The sequence below is a fragment of the Cyprinus carpio genome, chromosome A18 (genome assembly GCF_018340385.1).
Source record: "Cyprinus carpio isolate SPL01 chromosome A18, ASM1834038v1, whole genome shotgun sequence".
NCBI lineage: Eukaryota > Metazoa > Chordata > Actinopteri > Cypriniformes > Cyprinidae > Cyprinus > Cyprinus carpio.
In genome coordinates this window covers 5,352,708-5,373,697 of record NC_056589.1, presented here as the reverse complement: position 1 = coordinate 5,373,697, position 20,990 = coordinate 5,352,708, and the positions used below count along the sequence as shown (strand labels likewise).

Below are 20,990 nucleotides of genomic sequence, written 5' to 3'. Positions count from 1 at the left end.
AAAAAAGTGAAATCTTGTAAAACAGGTCTAAATGCTCCTGGACATTATTTGTACTGTCCACACTGACAGGAAGAGCACAGGAAGAATGAGCATTTTTTCATTGTTCCTTTCTTGCTACACAAGACCAGAGGCAGGAAACATGTAAAGGCGGGAATCTGAGGGACAATACTGGTTTTACTAACTGACTGCTGAACAAGTCTACAGGGGCTGTTGAGATAGTTCACCTAAAAATGAAAATGTCATCATTTACTCACCCTCTTTTTTCTGTTGAAGTTTATAGGGTACAGTGTTGCTTTAGACTGTTTGGCTTTCATTGAATGGACAAAAAAAATTAAACATTCTTTGAAATATTGTCTTTTGTATTCGGTTTGAAACAACATGAGGGTCAGTAAATGATGACTTTCTTTATCGGGTGAACTATTTCTTCAACATGTTTTTGTTTGTATCACCTAGTGAATTCAGTGAGCTCCAAAAAAGTATGTTATATGCTGTTTATCTTCCGGCTTAAACTAATTTCTGCCATAAATCAGGTATGACGGTTATGAATAATGAAGGTTTTCCCTAGTGGATTAGTGATATGATGAGTCAGTGAGTCAGATTGCTGTCTGAAAACGTGTCCAATACCAAAGATTTGGTTTTGAAACATTTCTATAATTCTTGGGTGTAAAACTGAGATTAGCCTCTGTCATTGTTAATAATTTTTATTGGTTTACAGTTCAGTTTAAACACCTGGGAACACACTTTAAAGTTGTGTAGCCTCTTGTGAAAATGAAAAGATCTGTTTCAGGAAGATAACTTTGCTTTTATAGTAATAAGTCATATACATGTTTATTGAAATGCTGTACAATGAGGTCCATAAGTCAGAGACCACTATGAAAAATTATTCTATTTTGCTTACCTTTCTTATATAATAGCCTATATATATATATATTGCAAAGTATGACCAAGTTTAAAAATAATTCTTAGTGTTTAATATGGGATTCTTTTTCATTAATCAGGCAAACATTTGCTAGTGATTAGAAGTGCAGAATATCATATATATATATATATATATATATATATATATATATAAAAAAAAAATATATATAATATATATATACATACATACATATATACATACATACATATATATATATATATATATATATATCTTAATATTTGACCCTCTAACTTTAGCACTCACTATTCTAATTCTATTTAAAAAATAATCTAACTACCTTTCTAATCTTTTTGTATTCTATCTATTTTCTTTTCATTTATTATACAATTATAAAAAAAGACCTAACACTACCTTGCTCTATTCTTTTTCTATTCTATCTGTTTTCTTTCTTTTCATTTATAATACTATTTAAAAAAGCTTGCTATGTGTACTATGTTAATCTAACTGAGACTTGTTATAGCACTAGCATATCATTGCTCTTTTGTTGTTTTTGATTGCTTCCATTGTCCTCATTTGTAAGTCGCTTTGGATAAAAGCGTCTGCTAAATGACTAAATGTAAATGTAAATATATATATATATATATATATATATATATATATATATATATATATATATATATAGATATATATTGTATCATAACTTTTCTTTAAATCACTAAAACTTTATTTTCAGGTTTACATAAAATTATATCTTTACTCTCTCAATCGCAAACATATAGAACGCGTGCATTATATATGTGCATTCTGCATTAGGTTATATAGGCTAAGAATCTTATTAAAGCAGCTTGTACTCTGAAACAAAGGGTGTCCAACAACATGCCTCTTTCAAATTTGTCCGCAAACATGTTGTGTGGAATGCTTTTGAAAACTTCTTTGACCACATCTAAATTAAAGACATTTATCCTATCTATAAAGAAAGTTCTTGTAGAGTGTATTATTACACGAGTTCTTCACATCAGGAGGGCTGACTGAGTTAATGAGGGCTGAGAGGTGGCCTGTAGTCTCTAATAGGATGGGAAACGCGTTCATTTTTCCTTTGCATGAACAGGAGGAGCGTTTGCGTCACTGGAGTCAGCTGTGCGCGCGTCTCACGAGTGTATCTGCACTTCACGAGAGACTACAAAACTTTACACTCTTCCAACTGTGAGATAAAACACTGCTTTTCAACAGGCGGGTAGAAGAAGAGTGGAATAATAAAACTAGAAGGAAACGGGTTAAGAAGGAAACGGCGGAGGAAGGCGTTTGGCGTGCTGGCCTGAGACGTAAGCACATTCTTTCACTTATATTGTACATATGTTTTACACTTTGTAAACACTTATGAGCTATAGTAACCCTCTATAGTGCAAGACAAGTGCAGTTTATAGGCAGTCCTGCAAACTCGTTTAATAAGCTGTAGAACATCCTGAAACCTAAACTAAACATCCTGTTTCTTTTTAAAGTTAAAATATCTGCTCGCGTTTTCTCGAAGCAGAGGCGGTGAATGACTTGCAAGAAGTCCGCTGTATTTTCTTTAGTTTAAACCGTTATTTTTATTATTCCCCTAAACGTGCTTAAAACTTAAAATATAAGCTTAACTGTGTTTTCATCGAATGAATGTTTAAGTGGTAAATTAGGGTCGTACAGCAGTAGTTTGGGTGTCTGGAGTCCGGGTGTGCCCGGTGCAGATCCAGCGGATGTTCAGTGAACTAGTCATCATGCCAGTTCGGACAAGTCATATCAGCTGAGTTTGTTTAGACTGGCCGTGGGACACTTCTAGTGCTTCACTTGTTTGGTTAGATAGTGGCTGAAGTTGCTGATTGAACCACATCCAATGTGAATGCAGATCTGATGAATCTTTGACACGAGAACAGTGCTAAACTTATTTAAAATCTCATTTACATTTCAATTCAAAAAATAAAAATAAAGAAAGAAAGGAAATTACAGAAAAATGTATTTTTATCATATATGCCCCATGTTTTATTATTATTATTATTTTTATTTACATTTCAATGCAAAAAATAAAAATAAAGAAAGAAAGAAAGAAAAAAATGAGGATATGCCCCATGTTTTATTATTATTATTATTATTATTATTATTATTTTATTAAATATGTCATGGTGGGCCAAATCAAAGGTCATCATGGGCCATCTTTGGTCCATGGACCCTGGTTTGGGCATCTCTGCTCTACAACGAGGCTTTTTATAATAACCAATGAAACCATACATGCTGGAATTGCACAACTTCCATGACAGCTTCCAATAATTATGGTTATAATGTGGACATTTTTTTTGTGTTTGACGGGGTGTGTGATACTGGCTTACATAGACTTGTTGGGCTGCCTTGTCCAGTTTGTATTCTGTGATTCCCGAATATGCCCTTAAGTACATTTCTCAATGAGGAGTCATTGAGAATAGACTATGGCACTAACACTTTTCATCCTGGAGGTGTGTTGAGGTGGAAAATGCACTAACTGTCACTTCTTTGTTGTGAGGATGGATGTCTGTCGTGTCTTGTTTTCTCAGGCCAAAGCGGAACAAAGTAATTCCAGTACTGCTGTTGTGTAGAGTGAAACATGTAAAGAAGCCATTGTGTGTCTGATTTGACTTGAATTGGTTCTTCTCAGTCTGAATGATTCATTAGCAAGTCTGAATCAAAATGATTTTTATAAAATGTGTCCACTAGGGGTGTAACGATACACACATTTCTACTAGAAAAAAAATGGTACTGGTCTTTCGGTTCAGTGTGCATGTTTGTTAGTTTTTTTCCTCCCGCTGTACTGAACTTTGACCTCAAACTGAGCTACGATCTGAAGACTCATTTTTGTGTATCGTTACACCTCTAGCATCAACTAATCACAAACTACTGAAAAGATCACGAGAATGTTCTAAATTAATTTATCAAAATGTTTATATTCAAAACATCATCTAATACAATAAAATACATTAAAAATAATATATAAAAAAAGACACTTAATGTTGGTTAATTTTTATTACTTCAAGACTATGAATATGTCGCTTAAAATTGGTTACTTTTAGATGAGGAATTAGATCCTTTGAGACACTGCTGTCACTGCTTGCCAGTTATTATTATGGCATGACTCTGCCTTTAAATTGACCATTTTTAAGAAGATAATAAGTGACATCACTCATAGGATCACATTTTTATTTTGTTTAGTCTTGTATTTAAGGGATATCCTGTGTTGCATATTACCATCATTTTCTTTTCCCTAATTATACATTAGGTGAACTACATAAACAGCTGAAATGAGACACCCTGTCACATCCCTCTGTATACTGGCAACACAAGGAACACTTCATGTTACATAATTGCAAAGAATCAGACATCCTAGAAACAGCTCAGACCAACAGATGGCACTCTGCTCCGCTATCTCTCCATGTTTAAGGGCCTGCATCCTCAATATGCCCAAGAAAGATTTCTGTGAGTTTGTCTAAGTGGAAAAAAATCAGATTAGTTAGTTTAACAGCTAAAATTAGGACACATTTGAGTTTTAACAGCCTAAAATGCCTGTTCTTCTGGTTAAGAGGCTTTGATTTATTTCCCTTTATTTTGGTATCCTCCGGGCTAAAGTGAACATTGCTGGGTGATGTGTAAAGCACAGCAAATGCAACAGATGTCAGACACCCAGAACATGGTCGTCTCACCACATGCATGTATATATACGCCTGTACACCTCACTGGAGACTCTGACTCACTCATGAGGTCACTGCTGATTGGCAGTAGGCTGGGTCAAACCTGTGTTTCCACTATTTAACTTTTCAAATTTACACTGATCTTCACTTTTCTGACCCGTCCTGCCCAGACAAGTATTCTCAGAAGAAACCAGTTCCTTGAAAATGTATGCACATGCTGTTTCTCCAACAAAAAGATGAAAGCTGAGGTATTGCATCATACATTAGAGGACATTAACCCTGTAATTTTGAGGTTTCCTGCCCTTTTCTGTTACTCTGTAATTTGCTTCAGAAATAGCACACACTGAAAGCATTGTGTGCCAGCAAAACTAAATTCATTGATGCCTGGAGACACGGTTGTACAAGTCTCTGCTGACTTTCCCTTTCTGAACTCACTGTCTCGTTGCATTATTTGGGAAGGGCTTGAATGAGAGTGGTGGCAGCTGTCAGCTTTTCCTAATCCCACTGCTCACTTTGCTGAAATATTTCTGCTCTAAGCTGCTTAACTGAGGTGGTCGTGTTCAGGTTTAGCCTCTTAACTAGAAGTCGCATACCTGAGTGTTTGCATGCCACATGCGCACATACACTTTATAATTCATTCATAGATCAAGATAACAGTGAGATTCCACTGAAAGTTTTGTGCAAATATTTGTCTTGTGCAAAATGCATTGCATGTAGGATTTTATTAACTGATTTGGTTGTTCGGTTTAACCTCTTAACTCGAAGTCACATACCTGGGTGATTGCAAGGCACCTACACACACAAACTTTATAATTCATTGATAGATCAAGATAACCGTAAGATTCCACTCAAGGTTTTATTCAAATATTTGTCTTGTGCAAAGAACTAGAGTTGCACCAAAAAGCATTTGGACACTTAAAATGCAGTGCATTTATGATTTCATTACATTATAGATAACAAAATAAAGCAATTTGATTTTAATTAGAAAGCACAAGCACATCTTTAAGTGAAATGTGGTCTAGATGTATTGTTTAAAAGAAAGACCGAAGTTTTGTAACATTCTCTAGTTGTTGAAAGTTAGTTCATTGTTAATGTGATGATTTGGATCTGTGATTACTCTGCTAGGACACCAGTGTGAACTTAAGGAGAATTGCCTTGGAAGTGGGACACAAAAGGAAAAACTCTGAAGCGTGCACTGGCCTATCTTTTCCATGCATTTACAAATAATGGAGAGACTGAACCCTTCAAGAATCAAAAAGGATATGAAACACCACAGAATTATTAGAAGTGGCCTGTTCATTGTACTTTCATGGAAAAGAACTTAGTTGTATAATTCTTCCATATTTTTACTTTGTTTCAAGGAGGAAAGAAATTCATATATTTTTGAAACATAAATTTGAAGACTTGTCAAGACATTGAGGCCATTTGTTTATACTGCCGTACTCTGATATCCACCTTATTGCAGTTGTATTATTTTATTCATAGCAGCACTGGAACAACACTGTTTTATTCACCCATCATATACAGTTGTTTCATGTTCTTTGCCTTTTTATTCAGCTCACATATCATATAATAACATGCATAACACCAGTGCCTGCAGACATCCATTAAAAGTAGTCTGCTTTTGGAATCTTGCGAAATTGAATCACGACATGAATGATAATTCAAACTGTTTACATGTTGTATATAATAGCTGAGTGAAAATCTCATTCTTTTTTGGAATAAATACAAACTTTACATTTTCTGTTTATGATCCATTATGTTTCTGCTGTGAGACAATTTGTAAAACAGTTCGACATGGTCATCTCACCGTGGCAACGACCAATCACGGACAGGCTTCTTTATACATACATTTGGAAGTTGATTTTCTTCTTTTTGCATAGATGCAAAAAGTTGTTACATCATCGCTAAGAGACGCTTAGCTCTCTCTATTGCAGTGACAGATGGACCTCATGAGAAAAGGGAGGGAGAAAGAGTGAAAAGCATTTTCTCTTTCAGCAGAGGTGTGGGGCTTCAGCACAGGATCGGTTGGACTGCGACCGTTTGGAGTTTGCCCAGGCGTATGGATGACAAACTGGGATAAAGACTATCACAAGCAGGCGTTATGATAGAAGGAGTGGGCTGACCTTGGAGAGGTTTATCCATGCAATCCAGCGACTGTAAAAAAAAAAAAAAAAAAAAAAAAAAAATACAATAAAACCATTAGTGACGCAAGAGGAGGCAAAGATTTGTTGGATATCAGATCGTGCCAGTGGAGGTTATGACTCTGTTTGATAAGGAGTTTCATGATTATTCAATCGATGAGATTTCTGTGGAATACACCTGTTGTGTTGTCCAGGTTAACACTGGAAGTTCTCCAAAGAGGAGGCATGGAGACGTGACGGATATGGATCCCACTTTCAGAAGCTATTACTGATTAGCAAACTAGTCATCTATTATTCCACAAGTTTGTGTGTGTTTGCGTTGGCTTACAAAATCTTGTTTATCAGGGTGTGTCTTTATGGATGTGTCCAGGTAGGTTAAAATGGCTTTGTGGGGTTTAAAAGCAGGTGTGCATTAGTCGGTGCTCCCTCAGAATGGGAGATGAGAGCAGCCATCTCATTTGCTGATCAGATCACGGACAGATTATCAGCCTAAAGGAGCATTAGAAGAAGTCGAGCTCTGAGGTGTCTGAATAGCATGTTCTGAACAGTCTTAGCATGTGTGAATACAGCGAAGAACTGGTGGGAAAGAAGCAAGAAGGCAACTGTTGATGGTGGACTTTATTCCAAACTAGTTGTTTGGATTTGCCCTTCCTTTTGCACTTAAGATTGATAGAATCTCAGCACAACACATGCGCAGCGCAGTAGAGCTGATATCACGACTGTAACTTCAACCAGAAGATAGCGTTCTCTGCTTGAACTGATACTGAAACTGGATAACGTCATCTCTGATTCTGATTGAACGTGTTGGTGGACCCATTTGCGCTACAATGTATGTGCTGTGCACACTGGTGTTGCTGTCTCTCCACAACCTGTTTAGGAGACCCAGGGTCTTGGAACCCTCTGTACCCAAGGCTATCGAGGGTCCTCCTGAGCAGCACAGACCAGAGGAAGCCAAACTGGGACGCAAGAAGAGGAACAAGCACACCTTGCATGAAGGTTCTGGACCTCTAGAGTCATCAGGAGCCCATGACTTTGAAAGATGCCTAGATGGACCCAGTAGAGCAAGTAAAAGAAGATCCGTTCACTTGGATAATGTGCACAAGAGGAAGAAGAGAGCACAGGTGAGATTGAAAATGGAGATGTGGGGAGGAACGTAGATGTCAGGTGCTGGAAATATCACCACAGTTTGAAGTTGACCTTTAATTCTTTTTACTTTGCTTATACATACATGCTGATCACCATCAAATGGAGTTTAAGGTCATTGTTTTTGATTGATCCATTCAGGAGCTGAAGGGGTTTCACTACATTATGTTGATGTAAAAGTTGTCTGTCTGCTGCTGGGAAACTTCCATTTAATTCAAAATGCAATTATTTATTAATTGATTTCTTCTCATTATTTATGAGTGTTGTATTATTGATTTAGCGAAACGTCAGAAGCTTTACTGCAGTTTCAAGGTTTAGGCTCAGTTTCCTGTTCTTTGGGCTACTGGAATGTGTGAATTTGTCACTGCTTAATGTCTAGTAGAGCTATTTTAGTCATTTGGACGTGCTTCAAGACACTCCGTCCCTCATCCAATTGTTTTCAGCTGTTTTGTGCACTCGTCTGTTTTTAGATTAGTAATTCAGCAATTGAAAGACTTGTAAATATCAGCATGTTCTTTTTAAAGAGTGTACAGTGCAAGGGGATTTTCATGTACCTGGAATGATGTTTATCATCCCGTCCCTCTGCTGTCCCATTTCTAATGTTCTCTGCTGTCTGATGGACTGTTTTAGTGGATAAAATCCTGATTGGTTACATAAGCAGTGGGTTAATCAGAGAACTCCCTGTCCTCTTTAATCGTAATTTAATTCATAAGGAATGCCCTCAGTCTACCATTGTTCGCTTTCCTTAATCTTGTTTGCTTTCACTTGTTGGATCAGCAGAAATCATTGGTTTGATACGGCGCTTATTTCACTGTAGCATCAATTCTTGGAAAAATTCTTCATTGGTTGCAATGTTTTTGTTAGTTATTCTTTTTATTGATGGCACACTCTTTAAAAACAAAGGTTCCGGAAGGTTTTTGTTTTTCGGGTTTTTTTTTTTACTGCAGTGCAAAATAAGAACCATTTTGGGTTTCCCAAAGAACCTTTCAGTATTTTTTTTTTCTTAGTGTGAGAAACATTTTAAAAATCGAAATTACCTTTTTAAAAAAACTAAAACCATTTTTACCAATAAAAACTTTTGTGGAATGGAAAGGTTCCATGGATGTTAAATGGAACCATATATGGTTATAATGAAACTGTCTTTTTAAGAATGCGTGTGCGAATGTTCGCTATTAATTTGAAACATGGGGGCCTATGTGCTAAAATAGTCATGTAAGTGGTTGAATTCAAACTCTTCTAGCTACGCTATTACCGTAACACATTTTATAACATGTTCGTGTTGCAACTTAAACATTGCCACAAGGGGCGCTCCAGTTACTGTGACCGACCACCTTTATGGAAGTTTTTTTTTTTTTTTTTTTTTTTTTTTTTTTTTTTTTACGATATGTTTCTGGCCATTATTAAAGTATACTGTGCTTGCAGTGTAGTTATTAAAACTAAAAAGTGTTCTAGTTGCTTAACCATGTATATCTGTTAGTGCTTTGGGTGGTTGTGGTGAGTTGCAGGGTGTTTTTAAGTTTTTTGGCTTTGAATTCATTAATAGAACTTTTTTTTTTTTTTTTCAGAGAAATGCCCTCAGATTTTACCAAAAATATTCATGAACTGATTTTGTTTTTGTCTGCATTTATTTATTCAGCTACATGGTTTATTTTCATTTAGGGCTGCACAATTAATCAAATTTCTAATTGCGTTTACAGTTATGGATGCAACAATTACGTAATCGTTCAAAGTGGCAATTAATTGTCCACTTATGTTATTCTGCATGCTTTAAGATGCGTTTTTCTACATGTTATCTTAAGGGTTTTCCCATTATTTTAATTTTAGTTTTAGTGTAACATTATAATACCATTCATATTTTTACTTTTTAATTTAAAAAATATACAAAAAATTTAAAGAGGAAACCAATCCGATGTATAGTTGACATTTGAGGCTTAATACTATAGAAAAGCACTAAAAGTTTTTCAGTTAGTGATTTCACCTTGTTTATTTTCAGAAAAAAATACGGCATGCAGTTGCATCAAACAATGGTATAAACATCATTCAATGTAAATTGTGATAATCGTAATTAAAAATCGCAATTACAGTTTTAAGGGAATAATCGACAATTATGATTTTTGTCATAATCATGCAACCCTAGTTTCATTCGTACGTGCAGTAATTCGAATACACCCCTTCTATGATTAGTATATATATATATTTTTTTTTGTTAATCACCCTAACCAATGTGTTTCCAGTTTATCACAAAAAAAGCATGTATTTTAGATAAGTTGGTAATAAAACTAGCAACACTAAGGCTGTGAGTTCAATTCTTTATACAGTACCTTAAATGCAACATAAATGCATAAACACATTTACCAAATTAATAAATGTAAAATATATCAGTGTGCCAAACAGTAGATGGATGCTACACACAAACATGCACATGAGTCAGAAGTAGCACCACGCTACATTTGCATGCTGAAATATTTATTTCTGTGGCCCGGCGAGTGACAGAGAGGGAGGAGGGAATTGTGGGATAGATGGGGAAGGAGGGCAGAAGCGCGGGGGGGCGTGATGCGGCTCAGATTCCATCGTTACCAAGGAACAGCAACAAGAAGAACTGCGTTTGTGTCAGAACGAGTGTGTGTGTGAGGAGAGGAGCTGCATGCAGACTCTAGTGTGTCAGACACAAAGAGAGCGTGAGAGGAACGGTTTAGCTGTTGGCGGAGCGGCACAGAGATCAGTGGAGGTGTGTGTACATGAGTGTGTGTGTGTGTGCTCGCGCTCCAAATAACTGCTATGAAATAATGAAGGCATGAGCGACGGCAGGAGACCGCAGGGACAGAGGTGAGTTCACGGATGGAGAGGATGCTGAAACATTTCACTTAAACCACGTGTGCTGTTTTTCTCTTCATATTTCACCCGTCTGGTCTAAGATTCAGAATTTGTTCCTGTCTAATATGTAACACATTATTCTCTTTCATTAGACCTGACATGCATGCACCGGTCTGGTGATGCCTGTTTAATGCCACGGAGTCCAGTGCAGACAGATGTTTGTGCCGGAGCACTTATGGAGGGATTTACAGGAGCGGAGGGAGGGAAGGAGAGGGTGATTTTACTCTTTCATAATGGGGGGGATGGGGAAGCTGTAATAACTGGAATCAGATGAATGTTTCATGGGCCTGTTTATAGCAGAGAAGTTGCATGTGCTTGCATCCCTGGCTTCCTTGTGTTTGTACAGTGATTTAGACAAAGCAGTGCAGAATCAGACAGACAGATGGAAAGACACACTCCAGGGTGACTGCAGATGAATGAATGATACAGGGAAATCAGACAGACAGAGACAGACTGTTGGACCACAGGATTCATAAAACTGTGCACTGCTGGCAGACTGTGTGTGTGTGTGTGTGTGTGTGTGTGTGTGTGTGTGTGTGCGCGCGCGCATCCATGCATTGACAGATACAGTATGAAGTGTTGATGCTGTAGGCTAGAGTAAAGAAATGGTCAGCAGTACAGTAACTAACAGGATACTTTAGTAAGAGCTTTTGTTTTATATTTCAATGATGAATTCAGTTGATTCAGTTTGAACATCAGATACACTCATTTGCATTGCTCTCAACATGAATTCATACTATATACTTTCTGTAGAAAGCTAATTTTGTTTTTTTAAGTCTGTACAGACTGACTAAAATCTTAAACCTATTCCTAAATTAATTTTGTTTTTGCATTTAAGCATACTGGTAAATATATTGGTTATTTTCTGCCAGGACACTTTCCATTAATTTTATAGACTTTTCCATTAACCCTAAAATACAACACAATGATGTGCAAAATTCTAAATAAAGGTAAAAGCAATATAGGAAACTCTTTTATATTAATATATTACATTGTGGACTATTTTAACGGATTTATTTTTTACAGAGCATGAATCCAGGTCTCTTTGCATCTATAAAATCTATTTTCTCCAGGTATTTTATTTTAATCTATTCTATTATAGTCGATTATATTCTACAAGTATACCTTGGTATATACACACCAACCTATAAAGCATCATCACACTTCTCAGATTTTAATTGTAATTTAGTAATTAAAGACTTTTATTATTTTCCAAAAACTGATTATGAACCATTTTAGAAGTTTTGCAGTACATATATGAATATGACATAATATTTGTGCTGTTCTGTTGCAGTTGGCTTTAAGTTCTTCATGTGTGGAGTCTTGAAAACCCAAGTGTAGTATCTGCAAAAATGTTATTAAGCCTAGAGTAGCCTATTATTTTTTCCCTTATTTATTTTTGTTCTTCAGAACTAATTAAGAAAAAAACTTGTATAATAATGTTTAAAGTATGTTTTTACATTGTGTACACTGGAAGAAGAGCATTATAGAAGTGTCCGTTCTCTCCATTTATTCATGTTTGATCCAATATGCACCTTGTGGAGGATTTGTGTGATACTTTATCAAGTCAAAAATCACTTTTCTATAAGAGATCATGTTGTATAAATCTGCTTCATTTCAGTATATTGTTTTGGGTTTTTTAAAGGGCTTGGATGTCTCACGCAGGTGCATTCAGATGTATGTAGTGTGTTGAATGCTGTTTTAAGTGCAGTTTCTCAAGACTAGTGGCTGGTTTGAACATGAATTGACTTTTTTTCTTTTTTTTTTTTTTTTTTCTTTTTGGTCTGTTGGTGGATGTGGGTAACAGAACTAAAATAGAAGATGAGACAGGGGAGTTAGAGAGAGGCAGAAGTAGGCTAATGAGATTCACACACTCCTCCGTGTGCAAGTATGCTTCTGAAGATGAAAACCATGTCAGTGTGATGGATAAACCTGGCTCTTCCTCAACTAAACAGCAGTTTTTTTAACAGCATTTCATGAAAAACCCCTCTTTAGGACTGGATGAAATGATTATCCGTGGTGTGTGGTTTCATCATGGGACAGAAGCTGATCAGATGTGTTGTGTGAGATCCTCCCAGGAGACCACCATGAGCTCTGCTGAAACATCAGAAGGGTCCGAGTGTTGTTTTACAGACGACAGAGTGTACATTGAGCGAAGGAGAGAGAATGGCTGTAATGTTTTGTAATATACCGTGACTTATGTTGGGTTAATAGAGGTTTTATTTGTTTGTACATGTCAGATCTGTCTGTACATCTGTGAAAAATGAATCCAGTAATTGGTAAAGAGTGACAGGTCTGTTGTTGGTGTTTACTGCTCCCTCTGGTGGCCAGTTAACGAAAACCCCATGATTAAATGCTTCTTTATTCCAGAATACATTTTTGAGAGACTAGTAAGAGTGTACACGTGCTTTCTATGCCTGATTTCAGCTCTTAGCTCTCATATCTTTGGGTCGATATGGAGCTGAAAACACATTTATACTTGTTTTAATGAAAAGTTCACAAAGGTTCATGATCATTTGACGTTACTCTTTGTAAACCACAATGTGTCTCAATAATTTGAACAGTGTTTATAGTTTTATCATTTAAATCCTATAATTACTTTTTACGAATAAATCTTACAGACTGGCCACTGTTTGAGCCAAACTGCTTGAAGTGTTTTCCAAAATATCAGGTGAAGATGTCATGTGCGGGTGAATTGAATCAGTCCAAAAATGTCTGTCCTGCCATCACGATGAATAGAGGTCATCTGCTGACAGCTTAAAGGATTATGGGTAAAATGAACTTGATGCAGGCTGCCTTGTCTCTTTAGAGAGAGGTGGAGAGACAGGACGTCTTCACTAACCTGATAGTAAATGCATGTTTTTTTCTTTCTAACACTGTGAATCAACATGAGCAGCATTTTGAAGATAAAGAGGTTAAGAGCAGTTTATTTGATTGTTTTGATCGGAGCAGATAAAGATGTTGTGTTGGGTGGGATCACTGATTAACAAGAGCTGGCAGGACCGGGACCACCCTGCGCCTCATCAGGACTGTAGGAAAGCTGCACTGATGGTACAGCAGGAGGACTGTGTGTGTGTGTGTGTGTGTGTGTGTGTGTGTGTGTGTGTGTTCAAATCAGACAGAGCAGCATGAATAGAGGCTATGTAGTCTTAAAGAGGATTAGATATGCAGCGTGACTAGTGTTTGTTGTTGGGTCAAGACTGATTGCGTGTGCTGCTATTCAGTGCTCACTAAATTTCAGCCTCTGACTTTCGTTTTGGGTCCAGACTTGCATAAAATCAGCCAAATGTCACATGATCCTTCAGAAATATGCTGATTTGGTGATTTCTTCTTATCAGCGCTGAAAACAGTTGTGCTGCTTTTATTGATTGATTGATACTTTATTTTTCAGAATTCTTTGAGTAAAAAAAAAGGTCAAAAGAACAGCATTTGTTCTGCCTGTAAAAAAAAAAAAAAAAAAAACATTTTCAAAAAAGTTAAACATTTACCTTTGTAGGCTCCCCACCCATTTCTGTTTTTGGGATGAAATATGACCCCTACATGTTTTTGTTCTTTTCATTCAAATACATTTGCATGTGCATATTTATGCAAACACTAACAAACTGAACAGTGACAGTGGCTATTTATGTGTTATTATTTGCTGGAATAATCATGAGGCACTACTGTCATCCTCTTGACTTTTTGCTGTTTTTGTGAGCAGATTATGTTTGATTGAAAAGGCACTATTATTAGTCAGTTAGTTATTCTGTGTCCAGGTTCTTGTGTTGTCTGTTGTTAAGGAGCGTAATCCTCGTCTGTTTGTGTGACCTGTGGCCCGTCACTCTAATCTCATTTGTCATTACACCGATTGTTTATGGCCCTGAAGTTTGGTCATTGGAGCGTCTGGTCATGTGACTGCATGAGAGACATGCAGAGATTTCTCCTCTATAGACTGTTTTAGTCACAGGTGCATAGTCTCGTGTAATTTTTTGTTTGTTTGTTTGTTGCGCAGGCCGGTATGGTAGACATCTTGGACTTTATACTGCACTTTACTACATGCCTTCTGTCATGTGTTTGATAATTGACAAATTTTTAGCAAGTAAATGTGTGTTTTTGCTGTGAAATCTTTACTGTTTTTTTTAGTTTTGTTTTGTTTTTTTAGTAAATGTGCAAATAAATTTTATATTGTTAGTCATTTCAAGATGAACACTGACTGGACTGAAGAAACTTGGTTTACTTGAAGGTTTACTTGAGGAATGGGTTTACTTGAAGGTCCAGGTTCAGTTTCAATATATATAAAACCCACAATTAACAATTTCATTTCATCATAATTGAATTGCATTTTATTATATATTTTGCCCAGTATTTCTAAGTTCAGTAGGGTTCAGTTTCAATAGGTTTAAAAGGTTCAATGAACTCTTGTATTAAAAAAAAAAAAAAAAAAAAAAAAAAAATTGACTTATTATTATGATGATGTCAGGCTTTAAAGGGTTAATGATGAATTTTATTCTGTAAAATCTCCATGTAAAATGTACAGGTCTCAGATGTTCAGTAGTTGGGTGTTTATTGGATGTGGTCTGTGTTTACAGCCGGTCCAGCGGTGTGGTCTGCTCGGCCCTGTGGTCATGTACAGCACACGAAAGACCTGGGACGTCGGCCACACCCCCTGCCTGCAGGAGCTCTGGAACGAAGACCTCTCATTGGATGGTAAGCACTGTCACATGAGTGGACTTCAAAACCGGTGTAGCAACATTTTTCTGAGGATAGTGTGAATGTTTGCGTGTGTGTTTAAACGTGTGTGTGAAAGCCCTCGCTGGCTCAGTCATCAGAGAGAGAGCAAGCGATGTGTTCTTACCCACTGACAAGGAGAAACACAGTCAGTTTCGGACCGAACAGAGAACACCTTGCGTTCTGTGCTGGTACAGAAGGGTAAATCTCCTTAGAGATGAGAGCAGGGCTTGAACACGAGGACTGTTGTGTGTGCCAGAGAAAATGTGTATGTGTGCTAGTGCGCTCTGTGCTGCACGGGACAATATAACAACAGGCACAGTGATTGTGTGAGAAACAATGACCAAAAAGGACTAAAACAGGAGGCAAACAAAGAGGAAAATCAGGGAAATGTCGAGGCTGAGTGTTGGCGGCTGGTTTTTGCAGTGATGCGGTGACAGATTTGCATTCAGGCTGACGCTCTTCTACGAAAGCGGCTCAACTGCTGTGTCATCGTAAACCGCACCAGCGAGAGGCTGCACGTCTCATCCGTGTGAGTGTGACAGAGAGCTGTTTGACAAACAAAACAGTTATTCTTGTTTTTTGATAAGGTTCAGGGCAATGCATCACTTGCAGCAGGTTGTTATCTTACCATTAGTTAATGGTTTCTATTAAGCCTGCAGGACCTTAACCAGATTGATGTGTTCTCTGTATATTCAGCTAGTAAGGATTACTTTACCCAAATCTTAATATTCTGTTGAAGGGCAAATTTGAAGGACTTTATTTCTATGAAGTAGCACAAATTTATTAACTGTTTTTATGCAGTAACGTTGAATGATGCATTATTGCTGCTTTAGATGATTCAGTGAAAGAGCAGTCAGAGTGAACGCAAATCAGTTCAGACCTTTTTGAAAAAGAAAGAAATTACAAATCATCTGAAATCTACTGTACAATGGTATCAACTGAGGAACAGACTGAAATTTAAGTCATTATTTACTGAAGATCTTGACATTCGCTCTAGATCTCTTTGGTTTGTTCATGAGCAGTAGCCATCTCCAACAGGTGAACACATCATTTTATGAGTTGCTCTGTTTTTCCCACAAAGCCACTGTGTCATCTGGACCAGCATTATTTTAGTATCCATTATGTATTATTGTAATATGTATTAATATTTTGAATTAGCGTTTATTTTTAGTTTAGTAACATTTTAGTAATCATTATGTGCTTTTGTAGTTTTTACTTTTTTTATTTTAATATGTGTTTATTAATTGGTACTGTAGTTTTAGTTATTATTGTTTTATTTTTAGTGCTTCAACTGTAGTATTTTTTTAAGTAATTTTTTTTATTTAATATTAATAATTAACAATATTCTCTTTTTTGTAGTTTCAGCAAGTTCCGTGGATATCCTGATGAGTGATGGTGAGGAGGAGAGCTCCTTCCTCTCGTTGCCTAACTCTGTCCTTCAGCGCCACTGTTTGACCTCTGACCTCTCTGAAGCGGCCACCTCAGAACAGCAGCAGCTGCTCATACAGGTATGACCCCGTGAGTGGTGTTTGCTAAGATGAGCACACAACCATTGTGATTGATCATACTAAGCATTCTGAGACTTTTGTCAGTGCCAGTGGTTCTTTGTTTAAAATCCAGGAGGAATCTGTGCAGTTTAATATTGTAAATTGTGCTCAAATAGGCAAGCATCGCTGTTACATTTGCAAATAGCTAGGTTTAGGGATATATTGCAATACATTATTTTCAGATTCTCTGTAGACTATTTACACTACCATTCAAAAGTTTAGGGTAAGATATATATATTTTTTTAAATAATACTTTTATTCAGCAAGGATGCATTAATATGATAAAATAAAAGTAAAGACATTTAGGCTACATTTGCAATGGTGTAGTCAAAAGTTTTTCCCTTGCATTTTTAAAAGGTTTCACGTACAACAAAACAATTCATGTTTACACATATCTGCGAAAAACGGCCAAAAATGCTGTATTACGCATGCCAGGCCAGTAGTTGGCGCTGTCACCTCATTAGTAAACAGTACCTGTAGGGAAGTGACGATTATATGCTGTATATGATGCATCTATGATGTTGGTTGTAATATTGGTGAAGTAAATCCACACTCTGCTGAAGAAGCGTTAGCAAACTCTTGAGCAGCAACAACAGTACCATGTACTCTGCCATTGTTGTGTATGTTTGTTCACGCTTGCCTTTAAAATCAACACATACTGCGCATGTGTACATACCTAACACATACTATGCATTACAATAGAAAACAGTTATTTAGGTTGTAAAAATATTTTACAAATTTACTGTTTTTACTTATTTTTAATCAAATAAATGCAGACTTGGTGAGCAAAAAAGACTTGTTTCAGAAACATTAAAACATGCCACCAGCTCAAACTTTTGAATGGTACTATATACATATGCATTAAATGCTCAACATCTGTGTTTCTGTGATAAAGTGTTGTGATTGAATCATTCTTCACCAGATCACTACAATCAGGAGCTGGTTTCTGTGTGACTGGTCTGTTCTGTAGCAGTGTGATCTTTGCGTAATTGGTTTCACAGGGTTAATAAGTCACAGCTAACAGGCAGCACTGCCTTTGTGCTCTTTGTTTAAACAATGTTATCAGCTTCTCAGAGGAGCTGGTTACTCAGGCTCTCTGTAAATGACCAACGGGGTCTGTGTGTTTTAGTGTAAGATCCCTCAGGGCAACATCTGCAGGCCAATCACATTTCACTTTGATTTTTAGAATGGCTGCTGTTTGCTCATCCACTGATCTTGTTTCTTAGTTTGGATCAGATCTAAAATCACCTTTAATTTTTATGCTTTAAATGGAAAGTTTAAGATAATGGAGGATTGTTTGTTCAGTGAAGTGGACCACTGATGTTCTGAAGAAAATTGTGAGTGTGTTTGACCACCATGACACTGTTTGAGAGTCGGTGTCAGTGTGTTGCTGTGTGAGTTTTTATTGGTTGCTTAGAAGTAAAATAAGTTCCTAATAAGTCTCTGATATTTTGGGTTGAGTTTCACCATCCCTTCATGAGTTCTTGCTTAAACTGGAACATAAAGTCCACACTGGAGGCTTAGTGACTACTAATACTAGCCAGGTTGTAACTAATTCTGTACTTTTTTCGGTTGCATTTAGAGTTGTTCTTAAGGTACATGGTTGTAAACTCTCTGTAAAGTAAAGAATAAAAGAAATTAAAACTTTTATTCAGTGAGGTTGTGTTAAATTAAGAAGTTATAGCAAAGATTTATGATGTTAGAAAAGATTTATATTTTGAATAAATACTGTTCTTTTTTTTTATTTTTTACTTTTTTTTTTTTTTTTATTCATCAGATAATCCAAAAAAAGTAAACAATTATAATTATAATAATAAATCAGTATATTGGAATGATTTCTTAAGGATCGTGTGACACTTTATACTGGAGTAATGACTGATGGTAATTCAGCTTTGAATCTAAATGGAGTAATGTGATGGTAAGCTTTGAATCACAGAAATAAAAGTTAAAGGATATTAAAATAGAAACCGTTATTTTATAATGTAATAACATTTTAAAAGATTACTGTTTTGTTTTTGTTTGTTTTTTTGTTGTTTTTTTTGTTGTTGTTGTTTTCTGTTTTTGATCAAATAAATGCAGTCTTGATGAGCATTAGAGACTTCTTTAAAAAACATTACTGATCCCAAACTTTTAATCATCCAAAACATTTGAAAAATATTGAATCTTTAAAAGAATAAATCCAGTCAATTAAAACAACAGTAAACAAATGCAATTCAATCAATCTGTTATTTTATTCCAAACATTACTCCTAGTCGGAGGCTTGTGTGAATGCATTACTTGTATTTTAGTGCTCCTTTGTGTCAAAACTAGGCTAAGTTGCGCACTGCTGGTGAAACCGGTCCCTGCTCCCAAAATATGACTGGAGTTACAAAACATGATCCACTGTTAGTTAGTGATACATTAAGAGTGCAGCCCTCCTCTTATTGATCTCCAATGGTTGATAAACCTCTCTGAAAAGGACAGTCTAGAGTGAGATTTGAGTGTGCTGGAGTTTTCAGTCTTTTCAACATACCATAAGCACAGGAGAGATCTGATTGGATGGAGATCACATGTATGGTGTGTCCCAGCCACAGCTTTTCAATGCATTGATGGCTCTTCTCAATACAAACAATAGTTTAGACATGAGATAGCTTTGTATGTGCTTCTCTAGATCTCTCTGTGGTGACCAGGCAGTGTTACCTGTAAAGGTGCGATGATTTCCAGCCTAATGAATCACTGAAATACAGGATTTTAAGACTTCAAGTATAGCTTCATCTCAGTGAGTCGGTATGTGCACATTTTTCCTGATATTTGAGGTTGAGTTGTTATTTTGTTTGATTTGCCGTTTCAGAAGTTTTCCATAATTGTCACGCCGCTGATCTTTTTGCTTTCATGCTTTTCTTCTCCCCTTTTTTCCCTCTCGTTCTTTATTTGTGTGTCTCTGTGCTGCCTTCTCACAATTTCACCTGTACAGAAGGTAACTTTGTCCTGTTCCTGGATGTCTGCCTATGTCTGATTCTTTCTTTGTGTTTAGCTGTGTGAGCTACTTTGCCTCGTTCTGACGTCAACTTCACAAAGCACACTGTACTGCAGTAAAGTCACTTATGTGCATAGTTCCACCCTGTTTGCTTAAATGCGTCTGTTAGTGGTTTTGAAGTCATCTGGGTTTCATAAAAAAAAGTTTGTCTGTAGGAATAGTTACTACTTGCCCATTAAGCTTTCTTACCTGTGAAGGTAAAGGAATAGTTTCATTTTGTCCTCATTTACTCTCATTCAAAACTTGTATGATTTTTTTTTAATATTATTCTGTTGATCAATTATTTTTTAGATGTCCTTCTCTCTGTTACTGCAAAATCGTACAGTGGCCCCCCCAAAAAACTGAGAAAAATTAATATCTAAAAAGTCTGAGTGACTTGAATAAAATGAAAAAAATTATAAATAAAAAAATCTATCTTAAATTTATTAAGTCATATGGGTAAGGGATGACATGCATAGGTTGAGTAAATGATGCCTTGTTATTCATTTATTTATTCCCATGAAGAGTTCTGTGGGGGAGAAAATCAACCTACTTACCTACCCCTTTCCTCTTTAAAAGTTCTTCTGGTTTGTCTGCTGTAGTTTTTCCCTCGTAGTTGAGGTTGCGTAAGGTTCTTTAGTACGGCTGGCATTCATGGTTTCTTGTGTGTTTGTGCAGACACTGCAAGAGAGAGTCTGTGAGTTCCAGGCACGTTTGCGCAGTGAAGACTCTGCCAAAAGACTCCTGCTACAGCGACTGCAGACACACGACCACCAGCTCAACCAAGACAACCACCTGAACGAGGAACATTCATCCATTAACCAAGAACCTCAAGAGCAGCTCAGACTGCAGGACAGCCAGCTCAACCAAGCTGTGTCACCTACAGGTGAGAGAGAGGAAATGGTTCAGATTGTAGAGACTATAAGTGTAAATTAAATTAGTCATTTTTCATATTATTATTATTATTATAAATTATATAAATGTTATATTTATAACATTTGAATCTTA

General features: G+C 36.5%; 1 protein-coding gene across 5 annotated transcripts in view; it reads left to right on the top strand.

The window, feature by feature from the left end:
- Positions 1 to 1,961: 1,961 nt before the first annotated feature.
- Positions 1,962 to 20,990, top strand: part of LOC109073191 (kinesin-like protein KIFC3) — a 39,898-nt gene continuing 20,869 nt past the window's right edge. Inside the window, exons 1-4 of one of the 5 annotated variants that reach the window (XM_042774857.1) lie at positions 1,962 to 2,202; positions 15,299 to 15,416; positions 16,800 to 16,948; positions 20,661 to 20,868. In XM_042774857.1, coding sequence (XP_042630791.1) covers positions 15,335 to 15,416; positions 16,800 to 16,948; positions 20,661 to 20,868 — 439 coding nt within the window. In that variant the 5' untranslated portion in view covers positions 1,962 to 2,202; positions 15,299 to 15,334. Of the gene's footprint in view, positions 2,203 to 6,899; positions 7,835 to 10,440; positions 10,683 to 15,298; positions 15,417 to 15,499; positions 15,970 to 16,799; positions 16,949 to 20,660; positions 20,869 to 20,990 lie in introns of those variants that run through there. The other 4 variants (XM_042774855.1, XM_042774856.1, XM_042774858.1 and 1 more) reach the window with 4 other exon arrangements.